Source organism: Dysidea avara, chromosome 3 (genome assembly GCF_963678975.1).
Source record: "Dysidea avara chromosome 3, odDysAvar1.4, whole genome shotgun sequence".
Lineage (NCBI taxonomy): Eukaryota > Metazoa > Porifera > Demospongiae > Dictyoceratida > Dysideidae > Dysidea > Dysidea avara.
The window spans coordinates 27,972,641-27,991,641 of record NC_089274.1 but is presented as its reverse complement, the minus strand read 5'-3'; the positions used below and the strand labels follow the sequence as shown (position 1 = coordinate 27,991,641).

The following is a 19,001-nucleotide window of genomic DNA, read 5'->3' as shown; positions in this document are numbered from 1 at the left end:
TGCCCCTATCTCAGGCAAGGACAGTGGGAAAACCACTCTATTTCTTTCCTGGATTGGAAAGCATGACCCAGTCTCCAGCAGTACGATTGCTAGATGGCTGAAGAATTGCTTACAAGAAGCGGGTATAGATACGGGCATATTCAAGGCCCATTCGGTGAGAGGAGCAGCAGCTTCCAAAGCAGCTTGCTCTGGTGTTACCATCTCTGACATCCTACAGGCAGCAGATTGGTCATCCGAGAGTACCTTTCGGAAGTTCTACCACAGACTACCAGCTGGTAACAAGAGCCAGTCCACATACGGACGAGCTATCCTGTCATCAGAGGGGACTTCAAACTTACATATTGATATGGAAACGGAGCCTTCCGAAATGTAATTTCCGAATGGCTCAGGGCATGTAATGCCTGCATGCTATTAGGAATTACATGAGGAAGGTGAAGTTGAAATATCAATATGTCCCCCCTATGTACCCTCCACAAATGTATCTATGTGTAGCTTCATTATATTGTTAATTCTTTTCCAGCACATATGCACAACCTTTAGGGCACCCATGCCAAGAGTGTGGATCAGTCATGTTCAAGCTGATAACTACAAAGAGCCGGTCTGGACGAACACGTGGCAGTTTATATACTCCGGATTCCGGAAATGACTTAATTTTGATTATTTTGTCACGGGAACACTTCGAATTGCTGTAATAGTGTGTAATTATGCTCATTACATATTGATATTTCAACTTCACCTTCCTCATGTAATTCCTAATAGCATGCAGGCATTACATGCCCTGAGCCATTCGGAAATTAGAGAACAAATGTGGCTGAAATGCAATACCAGAATTTCATGGACATGTCAGTGTGCACAAGTATGTGGAGCATTGCTGATGGCAGTAGACTGTAGCTACATATAACAATAGCAGCTAATAGCAAGCACAATCATGCACATAGCAATTAACAGCTGCAGCCTAAGGGCACATTTTGTGTATGTTGTTTACTCTCTCCATCAGCGTTCAGTATGTGGAATGCAATTTGGCAGATTCTCAGGGCCCATATCAGTGATCAGTCTGGGCACCCCTGGCACTAAAAGGCTTCAGGTGGAGAGCTATGCAAAACTTACCAGCTGGAAACTGCACCTTCTTCGCACAATGGCCTGCCAGGTGAGGCTTTCTCCCATCCCATACACAAGTGAAGGTAGCCTAGTTACGCAAGACTAAAGAAAAAAGTGTTTTAATCAACACAAACTAACCTCCAGTGATTAGTAGCAACTTCCAATCATGTTGTTCATTAAGCAGGAGTAGCAACCACTCGTCTTCCAATCGAAAGAGTTGCTGTCGCCCACTTTCAAACACAAATGAACAGTAGTTCTCTTGTCTAGAATCCACCTGATCTATTAATAGTAGTCGTCACGTGCTAACTGTTTGATCGGTGTTAAATAGAATCATCGTACGTTTCTATCACCTCCAGGATAGCACCTGCCCTTTATACGATTGTCTCTTCATACAACATGGATTCTATTTCCAGTGAGTGCGAAGCCTTAGGCATTGTAGTTTTCTCAAACATTATTTATTATTTATTCATTCTTTATTAATGACGTAATTTTAACCGCATTTCGTATTATCTTTAGTACTTGGTTGTATAACTAGGACCAGGTCACATACAACCAAGTACATACACCAACGTTGGAACCTACCCATTGGGCAAGTAAAAGCAGTGCCATACCCTGCACTCAGAGCAGTGTGTGCGCCGGTTAAAATGATACATATGCATACGTACACAGGCAAGGGAGTTTAACTGGCACCAGAAAACTACAATACTAAAACACAACTTACACAAAAACCAAGTTAAGCTATATTGAAAGTTTATATCGTAGGTGTGATGTGTCTCTGAAGATGACTCAGCAGTGAAGTGAGGCTATGCACAGCAAGGGACATAGTGAAGGCACACTTGGCAAATGATCCCAATCAAGCTAATGTGGCACAATAAACTTTGTTATAACTAGAGGCCACTGATGATGTGCCAGTATATCAGCGGTGTGGCATTGGCACTAGTTGGCACAGTGATCACGGTCTATAATTTTATGCATACAGCCATGCACAACATACAGGAGGTGGTTGCACATTGTTGTATATGCAGCAATACATCTTCTTGTTTATTACAGACTCGCAGTAGACTAGTAGTTAAGCAGGTGGAAAATAATTCCAGCTAGCAAGCCAGGTGAAGGATGAAGATGTACAATGCAAGTATTACTTTAAAACATACTCATTACCCTGTTGTTCATGAGTGTATCAGCTGGTTGTTCCTCAGCACATCAGCTGATATCCCAGCTGGTCATCAGCTGGTTGTTCACTGACGCCTGGAGCGCATATCTTGCATACAAAACGTACAGTTACAAACATTTAAACATACTTGTAGTCTTGTTGTTTACATGTAAAGTGGCCTCTGGCTCTCCTGCAATCACTCCACACAATCTGTAATTAAGCAAGGGTGTGGTACTGGACATTATATAGAATTACACGTATGGTCAAGTCATCAGCATGAACAGGCATACTTATTATACGGTTGTGCCTTCATTCACAGGCGAATCTATCGACGCTTAATTCATGTCTCTAGGCCTCATAGTTTTCTCAAACATTATTTATTCATTATTATTTATGACATAATCTCAACCTCATTTCTTATTATTCTTAGTACTTGGTTGTATAATTATTATTATTATTACTAGGCCCCGGGCAAATACAACCAAGTACAATCACCAATGGGACAACCTACTAATGGTTCATGTACGAACAGTGCATGGTGAACACAGTGTGTGCAGGTAGAAAAGATGCATAGTAATATAATTCTAGAGGAATTGACTGGCACATATACATAAGGGATGTATTAGCAGACCACAGTAAGATTGGGATAAAAGCAGAGTATTTCAACTGTCTGTCACCTACAACTGATATCTGGGTAATGTATATATTTAACATGAGCTGGGTCATTTGTACTAAAATGATCACATGATGCTGTGGATACACTGTAAAATCAAAAAAAAAAAGAATTGGAGCACAAATTTGGCTGAAAGGCAATACCAGAATTTCATGGATATGTCAGTGTGTGCAAGTATGTGGAGCATTGCCGATGACAGCAGACTGTAGCTGCATATAAAAATAGCTGTTAATAGCAAACGCAACCATGCACATAGCAATTAACAGCCTATGGGAACATTTTGTGTATGTTGGTTGTTCTCTCCATCAGAGTTCAGTATGTGGGATGCAATTTGGCAGTTTCTCAGGGCCCATATCAGTGATCAGTCTGGACACTCCTGGCACTAAAAGGCTTCAGGTGGAGAGCTATGCATCATCACACAAACTTACCAGCTGGAAACTGCACCTTCTTCGCACAATGGCCTGCCAGGTGAGGCTTTCTCCCATCCCATACAGTAGTGAAGGTTGGTAGCCTAGTTACGCGAGACTAAAGAAACAAGACTATCAAAGTGTTTTAACCAACACAAACTAACCTCCAGCAATTAGTAGCAACTTCCAATCACATTGTTTATTATGCAGGGGTAGCAACCACTCGTCTTCCAATCAAAAGAGTCGCTGTCACCCACTTTCAAACACAAATGAACAGTAGTTCACTTGTCTAGAATCCGCCTGATCTACTAATAGTGGGAGTCATGTGCTAACTGTTTTGATCAGCATTAAATAGAATTGTCGTACATTTCTATCACCTCCACGATAACACCCGCCTATTATACGATTGTCTTTTCATACAACATGGATTCTATTCCCAGTGAGTGCGAAGCCTTAGGCCTTGTAGTTTTCTGAAACATTATTTATTTATTTGTTATTTATTTATTTATTTATTCATTCATTATTTCATTATTAATGATGTAATTTTAATCGCATTTTGTATTATCTTTAGTACTTGGCTCTACAGTTATTATTATTATTATTACTACTACTGGGACCAGGTCACATACAATTAAGTACATGTACAAACGCAACAAACAGGGCAAGGCATTTACTATGTAGCTGAGAATAAGCTACTTCCAGTGGTGTAATATAAACACCAGTCATATAACAGTATTATGTGTTTTCTAAGCTGGCAATTAACCGTAGATGTGACTGCTATGACAGAATTAAAAGTTAGAAACTGACTGCTGTATTAGGGTAAGTGACTGCTCTATTAGAGTATATATTCAATCTAAGCAAATCTGCAAAATGAACACACAACTTAACTGCTTTAGTGATTTAATTTCTTGTAGAACTATAAGGTAGCTAGCCAAACATGGCAATTAAAAGTGTGTGCACTAAAGTGACTGCTCTATTAGAGTATCTAGAATGTACAGTATTTTTATAAGAGACTTACTTCCAGCCTTCTTACATTAGCTATTTTGCAAGCGCCATTTTTCCAACAGGCTGATGAAACCCACAAAAAGTGGTATTTAATAAGTTGCCTGTAAACAACCAGCTCTGATAAAACATGTGTGACCTGACTAATTAACACTAACCTGTTGTACATCTACTTTCCAACCCATTGTCTCTTTCTGATCAATGAGCAAGCGAACACATACCCACAATGGAACATAGGTCACATGCTAAGGTGTTTTGATCAGCGTGAAATAGAATCATTGTGCCGTTTCTATCACCTCCATGAAAAAACACCTGCCCATTATATGATTGTCTCTTTGTTCAACTGGATTCCATTCCCAGTGAGTGCGAAGCCTTAGGCCTTGTAGTTTTCTCAAACATTATTATTTGTGACTGGATTTTGGAAAAACGATCCAAATTGCACAATAGAAGTTTTGAGATAAACGGTTGTAAAGAATTCAAGTCAGCATAACATGCCAAGAATAGCAAGCACATGTATGAAATTTACACAAAAGATGCATCAATCTATTACCTTTCAGACCACTTCCAGTACTTGTAGCTGCTTGCAGAGTTTCTCACCAAATAAGAAAGAAAATCTGAGTAGTTGGACAAGCGAAGTAGTATCACAAGTGCTCACAAAGGGGTGGAGGGTAGGGGGGCTGCGGGAGGGCAAGAGATAGACTTCAAAATGGTCATCATTCACAGTGCATATACATTGTATGCATGACTATTGTGTATATATATATAGTATTAGGTATGATTTATGCTTTTACACTCATCTTTAATTTGCAGGTGAATTTCATTCTACGTATTGAAGAAATTCCATACCTTCATAAGCGTTATAAAAAAGATTTTGATGATGAAACTTTTCGAGTAAATGATGATAGGTCCTATTTAAGAAATCAATTTCATAGGACTCCAGTGTGGAACACAGTCATCAGGTTGTTATTTTACAAAAACAAGAAGAATGATGCTGATGAGATGCCTGCCACAGTAAGTGTAGATATGTCAACACTTTGTTTGCAATTAATTTAAGCATTAAGCCCTTACTTTATCCTTAGTCTTTAACCATTATCTCCCTCCATTATGAAACCTAGATCGCAGCTCATGAAGCTAACATGATACCAAATCACAAAAGGAAGTGAAATCCATGCAAAGCTGTGCATTATTAAACTTATTAGCACTAACAACATTGCAGCCATTTCTTGGCTGCCACTTTTGATTTCACAACTTTTCTACCCAAGCTTTTGAAGGCCACAACCTTTTTTACAGCTTGCACATTTATGATTGCATTTATATGTACAAGTATAAGGAAAAATTAGAAATTTTAAGTTCGATTAGGGATCATAGAAAAAGGTAGGGAAGCAAGGGAGGTGGCCTACACCTGCAGATATACTAGTGAACATTGAATTAGGGATGAAATGTTCAATAGTATATCTGCAGGTGTAGGCGACCTCCTTTGTTTTCCTCTTTTTTTCTATGATTCCTATTCAAACTTAAAATTCCTATTTTCCCTTATATTTGTTTGTTTATATACTTTGTAACATTATTGCTAATCCAAAACAGCCAAGCTGTAAAAAAAGAGTGCGGCCCCCAAAAGGCTATGGTGAAAAAAGATGTGAAATCCAAGGTGGCAGCCAAGAAATGGCTGTGATGGTAGGTTAATGGCAAAAATTTTAATAACGACAATTCAGGTGAATTTGTAAAGTTTCACTAGGATTCAGCACTAAATTTACCTGAATTGTCATTATTAAAATTTTTGCCATTAACCTATCATCACAGCCATTTCTTGGCTGCCACCTTGGATTTCATATCTTTTTTTCACCATAAGCCTTTTGGGGGCTGCACTTTCTTTTACAGCTTGGCTGTTTTGGATTAGATATTACTTCTTTTTGTATTTGTATACCCCAAAGCCAGCCTATGGCCGGCTTTGAGGCTATTTTAACCTATCTTTTTTTCTTTACCACTAGAAGAAAAGGTTATACAGCAGATTTTTAATACTTTAACTATTTTAGATTTACCAGTAAATAAATTGATATTTCTACAGGGTGAATTGTTTTTATCTGATATCACTAGGGTGATTTGTTTGTAGCTGAACTCTTTACAGGATGACTTGTTTGTAGCTGATCTCTCTACAGGGTGAGTTTTTCTAGCTGAATTCTCTACAGGGTGATTTGTTTTTAGCTTATCTCTCTATAGGGTGATAGCCCCCCCCCCCCCCCCCCCCACTGAGCTTTCTACAGGGTGAATTGGTTTCAAGCTGATCTCTCTACAGGGTGACTTGTAATGGTCTGAATGGCTAGAGCGATTTTTCTGTAGCTGCATGGTGACTGTTCTATTAGAGTATCTTGGCAGTTGAATGCTCTATTAGGGTGACTGTTCCATTGGAGTATCTCGATCTTGCTTTTGCTACATGTAGTTCGTTTTTGAATCATAATGTAATCTGATTCTTCTGTACTACTGCAAGGACTTTCTATGATGATTATTCCAGCTACATACCGATTTTCAGCTCATTGCTCTAAGCAGTTTGCCTGGTAGGCATAGTTGTTTTTTTTTTAATTCATAAAAGTAGATAGCGTAATTGTGACACAGGTTTGGTTTTGTGTCATATCTCCATGGTTTTTATCTCGATTCTTTTCAAACCACAAAAAGGCACTCTTACGATGGTTACTCCATCTACATAGCAATTTTCAGCTCATTCCTTCAAGGGGTTTACCCTGTGGGCATGACAGACCTTTGACCTTATTTTATGTGAATAATCGGTTATAACTCCGTAAATGTTCATCAAATTCCTACCAAATGTGGTACTGAGATTGCTGTAATGAGCCCTTTAAGTGTGCCAAATTTCACCCTGATTGGAGCACGCATTCGTGTTTTATGGCAGATTTTGTAAAGTGTGCAAAATGAAGAACAAGAAGCAGTAGAAAAAAAACGAAGAAATTAAAACAAACTTTTGGTTGCTCGTATCTCGGAACTGTCTGGAGTAATTTTCTTCATATTTGGTATGTAGACCCCCTACCTGGCCAACACTTTTCTGTAGCAAATTTGGTTCCAATCCGATAAGAATTGCAGAGCTACATAGGTGTGAAAATCGAGTTTTCTTTCTTCCTGTCAATAAACTCACAGTGTGGTGCTGGCTTCTTGGGCCACACGACACACTATTGTGTGTCTTGATGACTGGTGAACCAGCACACACCGCATCAAAAGAAAGGATGGCACCAGGGTTAATGTTTTCATCTGTACACGCACCCCAGCTATCAGGTACTGACTTGAAGGTGAAGTGGCCAGTGCACTTTGTTTTTAGCTATAGTATGTACAAGTTGAGCTGGATCCTGAAAAAACAGCTAAAAAAGGTGGCTTTTTTCTCAAAAGAATTAACATTTCAACCAACCAAATGATTAGTAGTGACTATACAATTTTCATCAACAGACATGTGTGGTTTGGCTCCATTACAAGTTTGGGAAAAAATTGTAATAGACACTGCACATTTATGGCTTTCCCCATAGGAAATGTATGGTGGAAATTTTGATTCACTGTAAATATTGTGCCAGGCATTTCAACAAAAAGATTAAATATTTTTAGCAGACCAGGCAGTACTAAAGATGAGCCATATTTCAAAATCATGTGTAATTGCATCCATGAGACAATTATTAAATGTTTTTGAGGATCCAACTTAACGTATACATACTATATGTTCAGCCCATTACACAGCACTACAAATGAAGAACAGTAGTAGTACTTTTCATGGTTACTACTGGACTGATCCTCTGCAATCAGTCCAGTAGTAACCATGAAAAGTACGTACAATTTGTGTATCAATTACTGATTCGAAAGTAAAATGTCCATTACACTTCACCTTTCACCTAATTTCAGCCTGTTACACAGTGTTACAAATTAAGAGCAGTATTAGAGTTGCCTCTGCAATCAATCCATTCACCATGGAAAATATGGATGATTCCTGTTTACAAACATAGGGAAGCCATGCATTGTGCTACCCACGAACCAACACCTTGGGCTGTCAGCAAAAAGAAATCGAACACAAAGGAGGACAAAGGTAAGTCCACGATTCATGCATTGTACATACTGTGGTATATAACATGCCAAAAGGTCCGTCTCAGGATGAAGCAACATCGAACAATGAAAAAATCAAGCCCGTAGCCTGTAACTGTCTATTGAAAGCATTTAGGTTCGTACTGAAGGCACTTTGGGCTTGGCTATACCTGATCAATGCTGCCAAGGCACCAAGATGATATTGTGCAGCTGGTTTTTGGGTGATATTTTTGGCAAGGAAAACCCAAACTTCCATGTGCCCTAATACTAGGGAAGCAAAAAAAATTGTAAATTTGAACAAGAATGATAGGATCGTTAGTTGTGATAAAGATAAACAAGGAGTAATGGGGATGGAGAAGGGATTGCTGATGCAGTAATGTAAGGCACATCCCTATTTTGCCTTGATAGAAGAGTCAAATAGGGATTTGTGGTTTACATTACCATCTCAGTGATCACTTCTCCATCACTATTACTTCTTGTTTATGCAGATTTTCATGATCACAACTAACAAACCCCACCTTTCTTGTTCAAATTTACAATTTTTGCTTCCCTAGTTTCTGAAATTGTTGCATGTACATGACTACACATACAAAATAGTTTACAATATGTGCCTGTAGTCTATTCTTACATTAGGACAATCCTTGTTCCAGTCTGCAGCTAGAAATGCTACAGCTTGCTTAGAAACTCCAACTAAAGCATGTTGTGGCTGGCTGTGGGAATCTGCACAAAGTTCATAGCTTGATAAGATGGTGAACTACCAAACAGCACAATAAATAATACCATTTTCCTTTTAATAGATAGATCGATAATCCGTTTCACCATAGTTTACTGGTAAAAGAAAAGTTGCAAAATCAGATTTAAAAAAACATGTGAGTGAAATAGCATGGTGATGCCACAAAGCAACATTTTCGACTCCAATTAAGCACTTAGTATGTGGAAATGTCCACTTTTTGGGACAATACAGAAAACAAAAAACTTCATAAAATTTCAAAAATTTGATTAAAATTCATAATACCATACCTGTTTCACTGTCCATACAAAAGTCTCAATAGTAGCAGTGAAATTTATCCCGTATTTCACTGGTAGCAGTGAAAAAGTTGTAATTGCAATTTCATTGGCTAGAATTTATGTTACAATTAGCGTTGACACATGTTTAGTACATAGTGACAAATTACGTACATAGCAATGCTAATGCACGGCATGCGCATATGCAGCGAGTATGGTATTAACTGGGAATAGCATGGGTAGCAGTGAAATTTGGGATAAATACCACTCTTGTTGTATTGGAAATGGTATTTCCAATACAACACTCATGATATTTATCCCAAATTTCACTGCTACCCATGCTATTACTAGTACTAATTGGATTTCAGTGAGTAGCATTTACATTGCTCCAAGTTTTGTTTTGAAGTCTCAAAGCTAGAACTCTTGCTCTACATATATCTCACAAGTGCTTTAGAAAATAAAGACCTTAATACAACACAAACCTTGGTAAATCTCAGTAGTAAGATGTGGTAATGTCACATATCTCTATAATAAAGTCTATTATTCTACGTGTTCCACAACATAACTCTAAGCCAAGTAGTGAGATCAAATGAAGCAACAGAAGAGGGAAGAATGAGGTGAACTTGCTTACTCTGTACCAAATGATATATACTTACAGACAAGAGAAGACTAGTAGTGTGACCAAATTACCCTAGTGATGAAGTGCATCTACTCCTGGCTGGGTTTAGTGTTGTAGGTATCAATATTTTTACAACCGGTATCTGATATTGTAGCTTTAAGAAGGCATTCAATTTTTACAGTATTTTCAGTAAGCTGATAAATATAAATTAATAATATAAAACCTAAATTATATATAAGTAATAAGTCGGTATTGTAAAAATGCAATACATTAACAGGAGTAGCTTTTTCCTGTAATGCTGATTGTAGACGTTTAGCCAGGAGACAAGCATATCTAATCCAAAACAGCCAAGCTGTAAAAAAAGAGTGCGGCCTTCAGAAAGGTTATGGTGAAAAAGATGTGAAATCCAAGGTGGTGGCCAAGAAATGGCTGTGATGGTAGGTTAATGGTAAAAAATTTAATGACAACAATTCAGGTGAATTTGGTGCCGCTTGGTCTCGGCACAAACTTCACCTGAATTGTCGTTATTAAAATTTTTACCATTAACCTACCATTACAGCCATTTCTTGGCCGCTACCTTGGATTTCACATCTTTTTTCACCATAGCCTTTTTGAGGGCCGCACTCTTTTTTTACAGCTTGGCTGTTTTGGATTAGATTTCACTTCTTTTTGTATTTGTATACCCCAAAGCAGTTTTTTTAACCTATCGTTTTTTCTTTACCACAGGAAGAAGAAAAGATGAAGCAGGGTGATTTCTTTGTAGCTGAACTCTCTACAAGGTGATCCTTCTAGCAGATCTCTCTACCGGATGACTTGTTTGTAGCTGAACTCTCTACAAGGTAACTTCTTCTAGCTGATCTTTCTACAGGGCAATTTGTTTGCAGCTGAACTCTCTACATGATGTTTTCTTTGTAACTGAATTCTCTTACTAGGCAACTTCTTCTAGCTGATCTGACTACGGGGTGACTTGTTTGTAGCTGAATTCCCTACAGAATAACTTGCAATGTAATATAATTGAGTAAATTATATCTAAACCAAAACAGCCAAGCTGTAAAAAAAAGAGTGCAGCCCCCAAAAGGCTAAGGTGAAAAAGATGTGAAATCCAAGGTGGCGGCCAAGAAATGGCTTTGATGGTAGGTTAATGGCAAAAAATTTAATTACGACAATTCAGGTGAATTTGCGTTACCTCCTCTACTAGGATTCGGCACCAAATTCACCTTAATTGTCGTAATTAAAATTTTTGCCATCAACCTATCATCACAGCCATTTCTTGGCCGCCACCTTGGATTTCACATCTTTTTTCACTTTGGCCTTTTTGGGGGGCACACTCTTTTTTTACAGCTTGGCTGTTTTGGTTTAGATATCACTTCTTTTTGTATTGCAAGCCACAAAGCTGGCCATATGGCTTTGATGCTTCTTTTAACTTGTTTTTTTTTTCTTTACTGCAGGAATTGTGGAACAAAGGAAGTAATTGTGTGCATAGCTTTTGTCTGATGAAATATTTGTATATTTAACATGATTATCACATACTGTAGTTAATAAGGTGAATTCTTACATAACTGAACTGTAGCTGAAACTCTCATTGTTTGTAGCTGAACTCTTTTCAGGGTGATTTGCTTCTAGCTGAACTCTCTACAGGATGATTTGTTTCTAGCTGAACTCTCTACAGGGTGATTTGTTTGCAGCTGAACTCTACATGGTGGTTTCTTTGTAGCTGACAGAACTCTCTACAAGGTGACTTGTTCTAGCTGAACTCTCTACAGGGTGGCTGAACTCTCTACAGGGTGATTTGTTTGCAACTGAACTCTCTACAAGATGATTTGTTTCTAGCTGATCTTTCTATAGTGTAACTTGATTGTAGCTGAACTCTCTACAGGTTGGTTTCTTTGTAGCTGATCTCTCTACAGGGTGACTTGTTTCTAGCTGATCTCTCTACAGGGTGACTTGTTTCTAGCTGATCTCTCTACAGGGTGACTTGTTTCTAGCTGATCTCTCTACACAGTGACTTGTTTGTAGCTGAAATCTCTGTAGGGTTGTCTGTTTGTAATTGAACTCTCTACAGGATGGTTTCTTTGTAGCTGATCTCTCTACAGGGTGACTTGTTTCTAGCTGATCTCTGGATGACTTGTTCCTAGCTGATCTCTCTACAGGGTGACTTGTTTCTAGCTGATCTCTCTACACAGTGACTTGTTTGTAGCTGAAATCTCTATAGGGTTGTCTGTTTGTAAATGAACTCTCTACAGGATGGTTTCTTTGTAGCTAATCTCTTTACAGGGTGACTTGTTTCTAGCTGATCTCTGGATGACTTGTTCCTAGCTGATCTCTCTACAGGGTGACTTGTTTCTAGCTGATCTCTGGATGACTTGTTCCTAGCTGATCTCTCTACACAGTGACTTATTTCTAGCTGAACTCTCTAAAGGGTTTTCTGTTTATAATTGTGATCTCTCTACAGGGTGACTTGTTTCTAGCTGATCTCTCTACACAGTGACTTTCTTGTAGATGAAATCTCTATAGGGTTATCTGTTTGTAATTGAACTCTCTACAGGATGGTTTCTTTGTAGCTGATCTCTCTACGGGGTGATTAGTTTCTAGCTGATCTCTCTACAGGGTGAACTTGTTTCTGGCTGAACTCTCTACAGATGATTTGTTTGTAGCTGAACTCTCTACATGGTGGTTTCTTTGTAGCTGAACTCTCTACAAGGTTACTTCTTCTAGCTGATCTCTCTACATGGTGACTTGTTTCTAGCTGATCTACAGGGTAAACTTATTTCTGGCTGAACTCTCTACAGATGATTTGTTTGCAGCTGAACTCTCTACATGGTGGTTTCTTTGTAGCTGAACTCTCTACAAGGTGATTTCTTCTAGCTGATCTCTCTACAGGGTGATCTGTTCATAGCTGAACTATCTGCAGGGTGATTTGTTTGTAGTTAAACTCTCTACAAGGTGATCCTTCTAGCTGATCTCTCTACAGGATGACTGGAATTCTCTACAGGGTGATTTGTTTGCAGCTGAAATCTCTACATGGTAGTTTCTTTGTAACTGACTTGTCTATAAGGTGATGTCTTGTAGCTGATCTCTCTACTGGATGACTTGTTTCTAGCTGATCTCTCTATAGAGTTATAACTTTCTCTATAGAGTTATAACATGTTTGTATAGCTGAACTCTTTACAGAGTGGCTTTTTTGATTGATTGCTGAACTCTCCAGCTACACGGTGACTTGCTTGCACTACAGAGTGACTTGTTTGCACTACAGAGTGACTTGTTTGCAGCTGAACTCTTTACAGAGTGACTTACTTGTAGCTGAACATTGTATAAAGTAACTTGTTTGTAGCTGATCTAGATGAACTCTCTACTGGATAGCTTTTTTGTAGCTGAACCCTCTACGCAATGACTTTTTTGTAGCTGAATTCTCTACAGAGTGACTTGTTGTAGCTGAACTCTCTACAGGGTGACTTGCTTGTAGTTGAATTGTCTATATGATTAACTTTTTGTAGCTGAACTCCATACAGAATAACTTGCAATATAATATAATTCTATAATCGAGTAAGTTATAATGACCTGTCCACTAGACTCTTCCCATCATCTGGAATCAGCACGGAATAGAAAGCAATCGAAAGTTGAATATTTACAATTATTGGCAGAATTTGACAGATTAAGTATCCCCAGTTATTATGAAACTATAGAAATTTCAGCACTTGGCCATTACCAACCAGCTTTCCATTAGAAACTACCTGAACTTCATCAAATTTTCCAACCCTACCATAACTATCCCCAAATCTACTGTAAGGAAATGTTTAGATGATGCTGCCTACCAAAGTACTCTAGCCTCTGAGAGGATATTTTTGGCTAGGAATAATAAAGAGTGGCTGGATGTGACTAGTATTAGTTAATTTATATAGCTTCTTTCTATTTTATTTTTATATTCACACCCTTGCCATGCCCACGCAGGTTCTTCCGTAGGACCATACATGTGGTCGCATGTGACCGAGGACTAGCACACTTTCTGTAATTTATGTACTTTCATCACATCATAATTGATGGTTTTCTCTCTCTTTAAAGGCGTTTATTTACAACAGGACATAATTACACACCCCTCTATTGTCTCTGTACATACTTGCCTTTTCTTTACTATTCTCATTTCATTTCACAAGATCTCTTGGCAGGGGCGTAGCTTCTTCGCTTGAATTAGTCAATGCTTGAAGTAGATCGAAATACTCTAATAGAACAGTCACATTTCTACAAGTGCCATATTTTTATATTGTAAAGTCTGTAAGTAGCTAGTAATTTAAACTATACAATCCAATGCTAAGCAGAAGTTGTAACTATGCTAAATATTGATTGCTGTGTTACAGCTGTTTTGTGACTGCTCTAATAGAGTATCTTGATCGTTTAATGCAGTACAAGATGAAAGGCAAAGTGTTATTAAGGGTTTACTAGTTAAAATGGGTGTTAGTTGACTGCAGTTGCATGCCACTAACAGGGCCGCCCAGGGCAAAGAGTTAAAGAGGGGCCCAGGGGCAAGGAAGGGTCTAGATCCTGACTGCTCTATTAGAGTATATCGATCTTTCTTTAAACAGGTATTCAAGGGGGCCCTTTCGGGCTGGGGCCGGGAGCAAAATGCCCCAGTTCCCCCCCCCCTCCCATGTGGGCGGCCCTGGCCACTAAAATTACAGTTATATTTTAATATTCTGTCACTGTAATCTGGGGTTTCTGTCACTGTAATCTGGGGTTTCTGTCAAAACCATGGAAACTCACCTACTGTTATCAACAGTGCATTGCTTATTCTAACAAAAAGTATTGAAATCTCATCCAAAAACAGCTTATAGCTGTAAAAAAAGGACGCGTCAAAGTAAAGCAGAGTTAACTGCGACAAAACGTAATGATATCACAATGCAGCCATGTGCGAGGTGTGCAAGTTGTAAAATTAATATTAGCTAATCAGATAATACAATGTTATTGTTAAAGTGTTAATGAGAACTATGTGATGCTGCTAGTTTTTAAGTGTGTGAGCATCTTCATAAATGCCACACAAATTTAATTCTCAATAAAGCAATGTGTGTAGATTCTCTGATAGCAATAAATAGTTTGAGTTTGACCGCCTTTCCTGTATTATGGCAATGCTACGAACAAAACTCAAACTATTTATTGCTATCAGAGAATCTATACACATTGCTTTGTTGAGAATTAAATTTGTGTGGCATTTATGAAGATGCTCACACACTTAAAAACTAGCAGCATCACATAGTTCTCATTAACACTTTAACAATAACATTGTATTATCTGATTAGTTAATATTAATTTTACAACTTGCACACCTCGCACATGGCCGCATTGTGATATCATTACTTTTTTCGCAGTTAACTCTGCTTTACTTGGACGCGCACTTTTTTACTGTTTTTGGATGGGTTTATTATTTTGGCAAGAAAGCAAAAATAGCCAGTACACCAACTCATTATACAAAATAGTACATATTGTCTGTCCAATGTGTATCCAGTTTGGCCTTGAAGTTGTTTAAGGAGTGTACTTCAATGACGTGTGGTAAATTGTTCCATGCATTCACTACACGGTAAGAGAAAAAAAATTGCTTCGTAGCAAACAAGAGGAACAGTACTTGTAAAGTTTTAGTTCATGTCCTCTGGTAATTTCTGATGATCATGTGAATAAATCATTGACATCAATGTCCACTAAACTGTTGAATATTTGATATAAGTTTATCATATCACCACGCTGACGATGATAATTAAGTGAAGGCAGCCTTAATTCTGCAAGTCTTGTGCCATAGTCACTGAATGTCATGTATACTGGTGATCAATTTGGTTGCTCTACATTGAATTGTTTCAACTTTCCTTTGGTCCATTAAGTAGTCAGGTCTCCATATTGTGTTACTGTACTCTAGTATAGGACACACCATAAATTGTAAAGACAAACTAACATGTTAGAGTCAAAGTAAGTAGAACTCTTTTAATTATTCTAAGTACACGATTTGCTTTGTTAGTCACAAGTGAGGTGTGTTCATGAAATTTAAAATCTTGATCAATCACAACCGTGAGGTCTCTGACAGATTGTGCAGGCTGGATGGCAATGCCACAAACATAGTAGGTGTGTTGTTGTGTAGTTCTGAGATGTAAGACATCATATATACTAACATTAAACTTTAATTTCTACTTCAATGACCATTCAGAGAGACAATTCAAGTCAAACTGAAGCTGGGTATAGTCTTCATACATCTAAAATCTTAATGTCATAAGCAAAAAATAATCTTATTATCTTAATTATCACACAGCCCCAGTGTGTCATGCAACCCAAGAAGCTGCCATGCCATGCTAGTGTATTGTTAACAGGAAGAGAAAAATACAATTTTCACACATATGTATATATGTAGCTCTGAAGAGATTTTACAGTGAAATTGCCCACTATGCAGAGCATTTCACAAAAACAAAAGGAGCACCAATCGAGCTCCTATAAATGATTTGTTGCCATGCCTACCAGTTAAATCGCTGAAAGGAATGAACTGAAAATTATTGTGTGCATGGATTAATAATACTAGAAGAGCTTTATGGCAGAAATATAGATAAAGGAACATTTTATATATGTTGTAACTAAATAATTATGCATAGGAAATTTTGCAATTAACTGTGCAGTCACCCCAGTAAAGCATTCAGTCCATACTATATAATCATAATGGTTCAAATATAGCAATAATACACAAAATGAAAAAAAAAAACATTGACGTTCCTGTAGAAGAGAAGAAGAAGACAGGTAAAGCAAGAGCAAGCCCCAAAGTCAGTTGTAGACCAGCTTTTGGATCTTGCAAATACAAGAAAAGTGATATCTCTACCAAAACCGCCAAGCTGAAAAAAAATGCTGCCTACAATTACATCATTATTATCATTGACAGTAACTACTTTTCACCCTGGCTTTTTAAAAGGAGGCCTCACCTCTCTTTTACAGCTTGGCTATTTCAGTATAGAGAGTTGAGAAAATACAGTAAACTGTGGACTTATATGGTGAAGCATGTTTGCTACCATCCACGCAGGGCTCTATGGACCAAGTTCAAGCAGAGATTGCCCAGCTGAAGGCTTTGATTGATGAACAGAACAAAAGGCAAGATGTTCTCCTTCAGTATATAAAGCAAACCAGCTCAAATGTTGAAGAATCCAGGGTAAGTACAGTTTTGCTGTCTAGGCAATTAATTTACTCTAATAGTGCATTTACCCTAGTAGAATCATAGTTGTTCAAATATAGCAAAACAATACACAAAATAAAAAAAAATTATTGATGTTCCTGTAGAAAAGAAAAAAAGATAAAAGTAAAAGCAAGTCCCAAGGTCAGTTGTAGGTCAGGTTTTGGATCTTGCAAATACAAGAAAAGTGATATCTCTACCAAAACCACTAAGCTGAGAAAAAAGATGCTGCCCCAGTTATATCATTATTATCATTGACAGTAACTACTTTTCACCCTGGCTTTTAAAGGAGGCCTCACCCCTCTTTTACAGCTTGGCTATTTCAGTATAGGGAGTTGAGAGAATACAGTAAACTGTGGACTTATATGGTGAAGTATGTTTGCTACCATCCATGCAGGGCTCTATGGACCAAGTTCAAGGAGAGATTGTCCAGATGAAGGCTTTGATTGATGAACAGAACAAAAGGCAAGATGTTCTTCTTCACTTTATAGAGCAAACCATGGTAAGTACAGTTTTGTTGTCTGGAATTCTGACTGTAATATTTGTTGTTGATATGACATGTTGATAATGTAGCCACTGGCACTGAAAAATGGAGGTGGTCCTTCAGATGAAGAAGAATTACTCACCGAATGATATTTATATTTTGCACATGAAATACTTGCTTGTAGGTTTTACAACACTTGAGAATTAGTTTGATATTTATTTGTAAAGAATCTACACTTTTTGAGTTGTGTAAAAGTACATTTTCATTATTTGAATATTGTTAATTCTTTATAATTATGACAATTGTCTGCATGATGTGCTTTATCAATTTTACCCTGCAGGCCCATAACCAGCGGAGTTCAAGCGGTTTGGGAAATTCCCATATTTGTGCAGGCTAGTAGCTAGCTAAGCCATTAACTAGCCACTTCAGTAACAGCAAATCAGCAGTAATATAATTTAAAAGTAAAATGCAGATATAATAGTTAGAGCAGAACTGCAGTAACAATAACGTAAAGCAGCTTTAAAAACTCCATTTCAATGTATGTCATTGCTTGAATTGTTAGAATCATGCAAGTGTAGCCTGGTTGAGGAGAGATGAGTGAACAGCAGCAATTCAACTGTATAAGTTTATTATAATTAGTTGGTTATATATCTGTAACCACTGCATACGTATACAGTAGTGTTGAAAGTCAACGACCAAATTATTAATTGCATGCATCCTTTGCTGGCCCATTGCTATTCATAGTCCATTTTTATAGGCAGAGTTGTGCTGCTATTCACCTATATGTAAGCTTGAGCCAATATTGCTTTGAAAACAGCCTATTACACTTTAGAACAATGCTCCTGTTATGTTTTCAAAATTTAAAAAAATTACAGTTTTATTAGAGTGTATACAAATACAAGATAAATAGGTGTAGGCAGCCTCTCTTGTTTCTGTACCTTTTCTATGATCCCTATCAAACTTAATTTCTTAATTTTTCCTTATACTGTACTTGGTTGTTTGCTTTGTTTGTAACATTATCATGATAGTGAACCCATGCATACTGCATCAAAAGAAAGGGTGGTATCAGAGGTAACATTTTCGACTGAATGCTCATCCCAAATATCAACTATTGACTTGAAAGTCTACAGGCCATTATGCTTCACTTTCAGCTATGTTCAGCCCGTTTCACAGCACTACAAACAAACGGTAGGAGAAGCACCTCTGCAATCAATCCAGTCACTACGGAAAATACAGACAATTCTCGTAGGGAAGCCATCGTGCTACCATGAATCAACACCTTTGGGAATCAGCAGAAAGAAATAGGACACAA

General features: G+C 37.8%; 1 protein-coding gene across 4 annotated transcripts in view; it reads left to right on the top strand.

The window, feature by feature from the left end:
- LOC136250612 (transient receptor potential cation channel subfamily A member 1 homolog) overlaps window positions 1-18,003 on the top strand; it is a 206,123-nt gene extending 188,120 nt beyond the window's left edge. Inside the window, exons 20-23 of one of the 4 annotated variants that reach the window (XM_066042842.1) lie at window positions 5,141-5,341; window positions 17,059-17,184; window positions 17,603-17,707; window positions 17,779-18,003. In XM_066042842.1, the coding sequence (XP_065898914.1) occupies window positions 5,141-5,341; window positions 17,059-17,184; window positions 17,603-17,707; window positions 17,779-17,838 (492 nt within the window). In that variant the 3' untranslated portion in view covers window positions 17,839-18,003. Of the gene's footprint in view, window positions 1-5,140; window positions 5,342-17,058; window positions 17,186-17,602; window positions 17,708-17,778 lie in introns of all 4 variants that reach the window. The other 3 variants (XM_066042843.1, XM_066042844.1, XM_066042845.1) reach the window with 3 other exon arrangements.
- The last annotated feature ends 998 nt before the right edge of the window (window positions 18,004-19,001 follow it).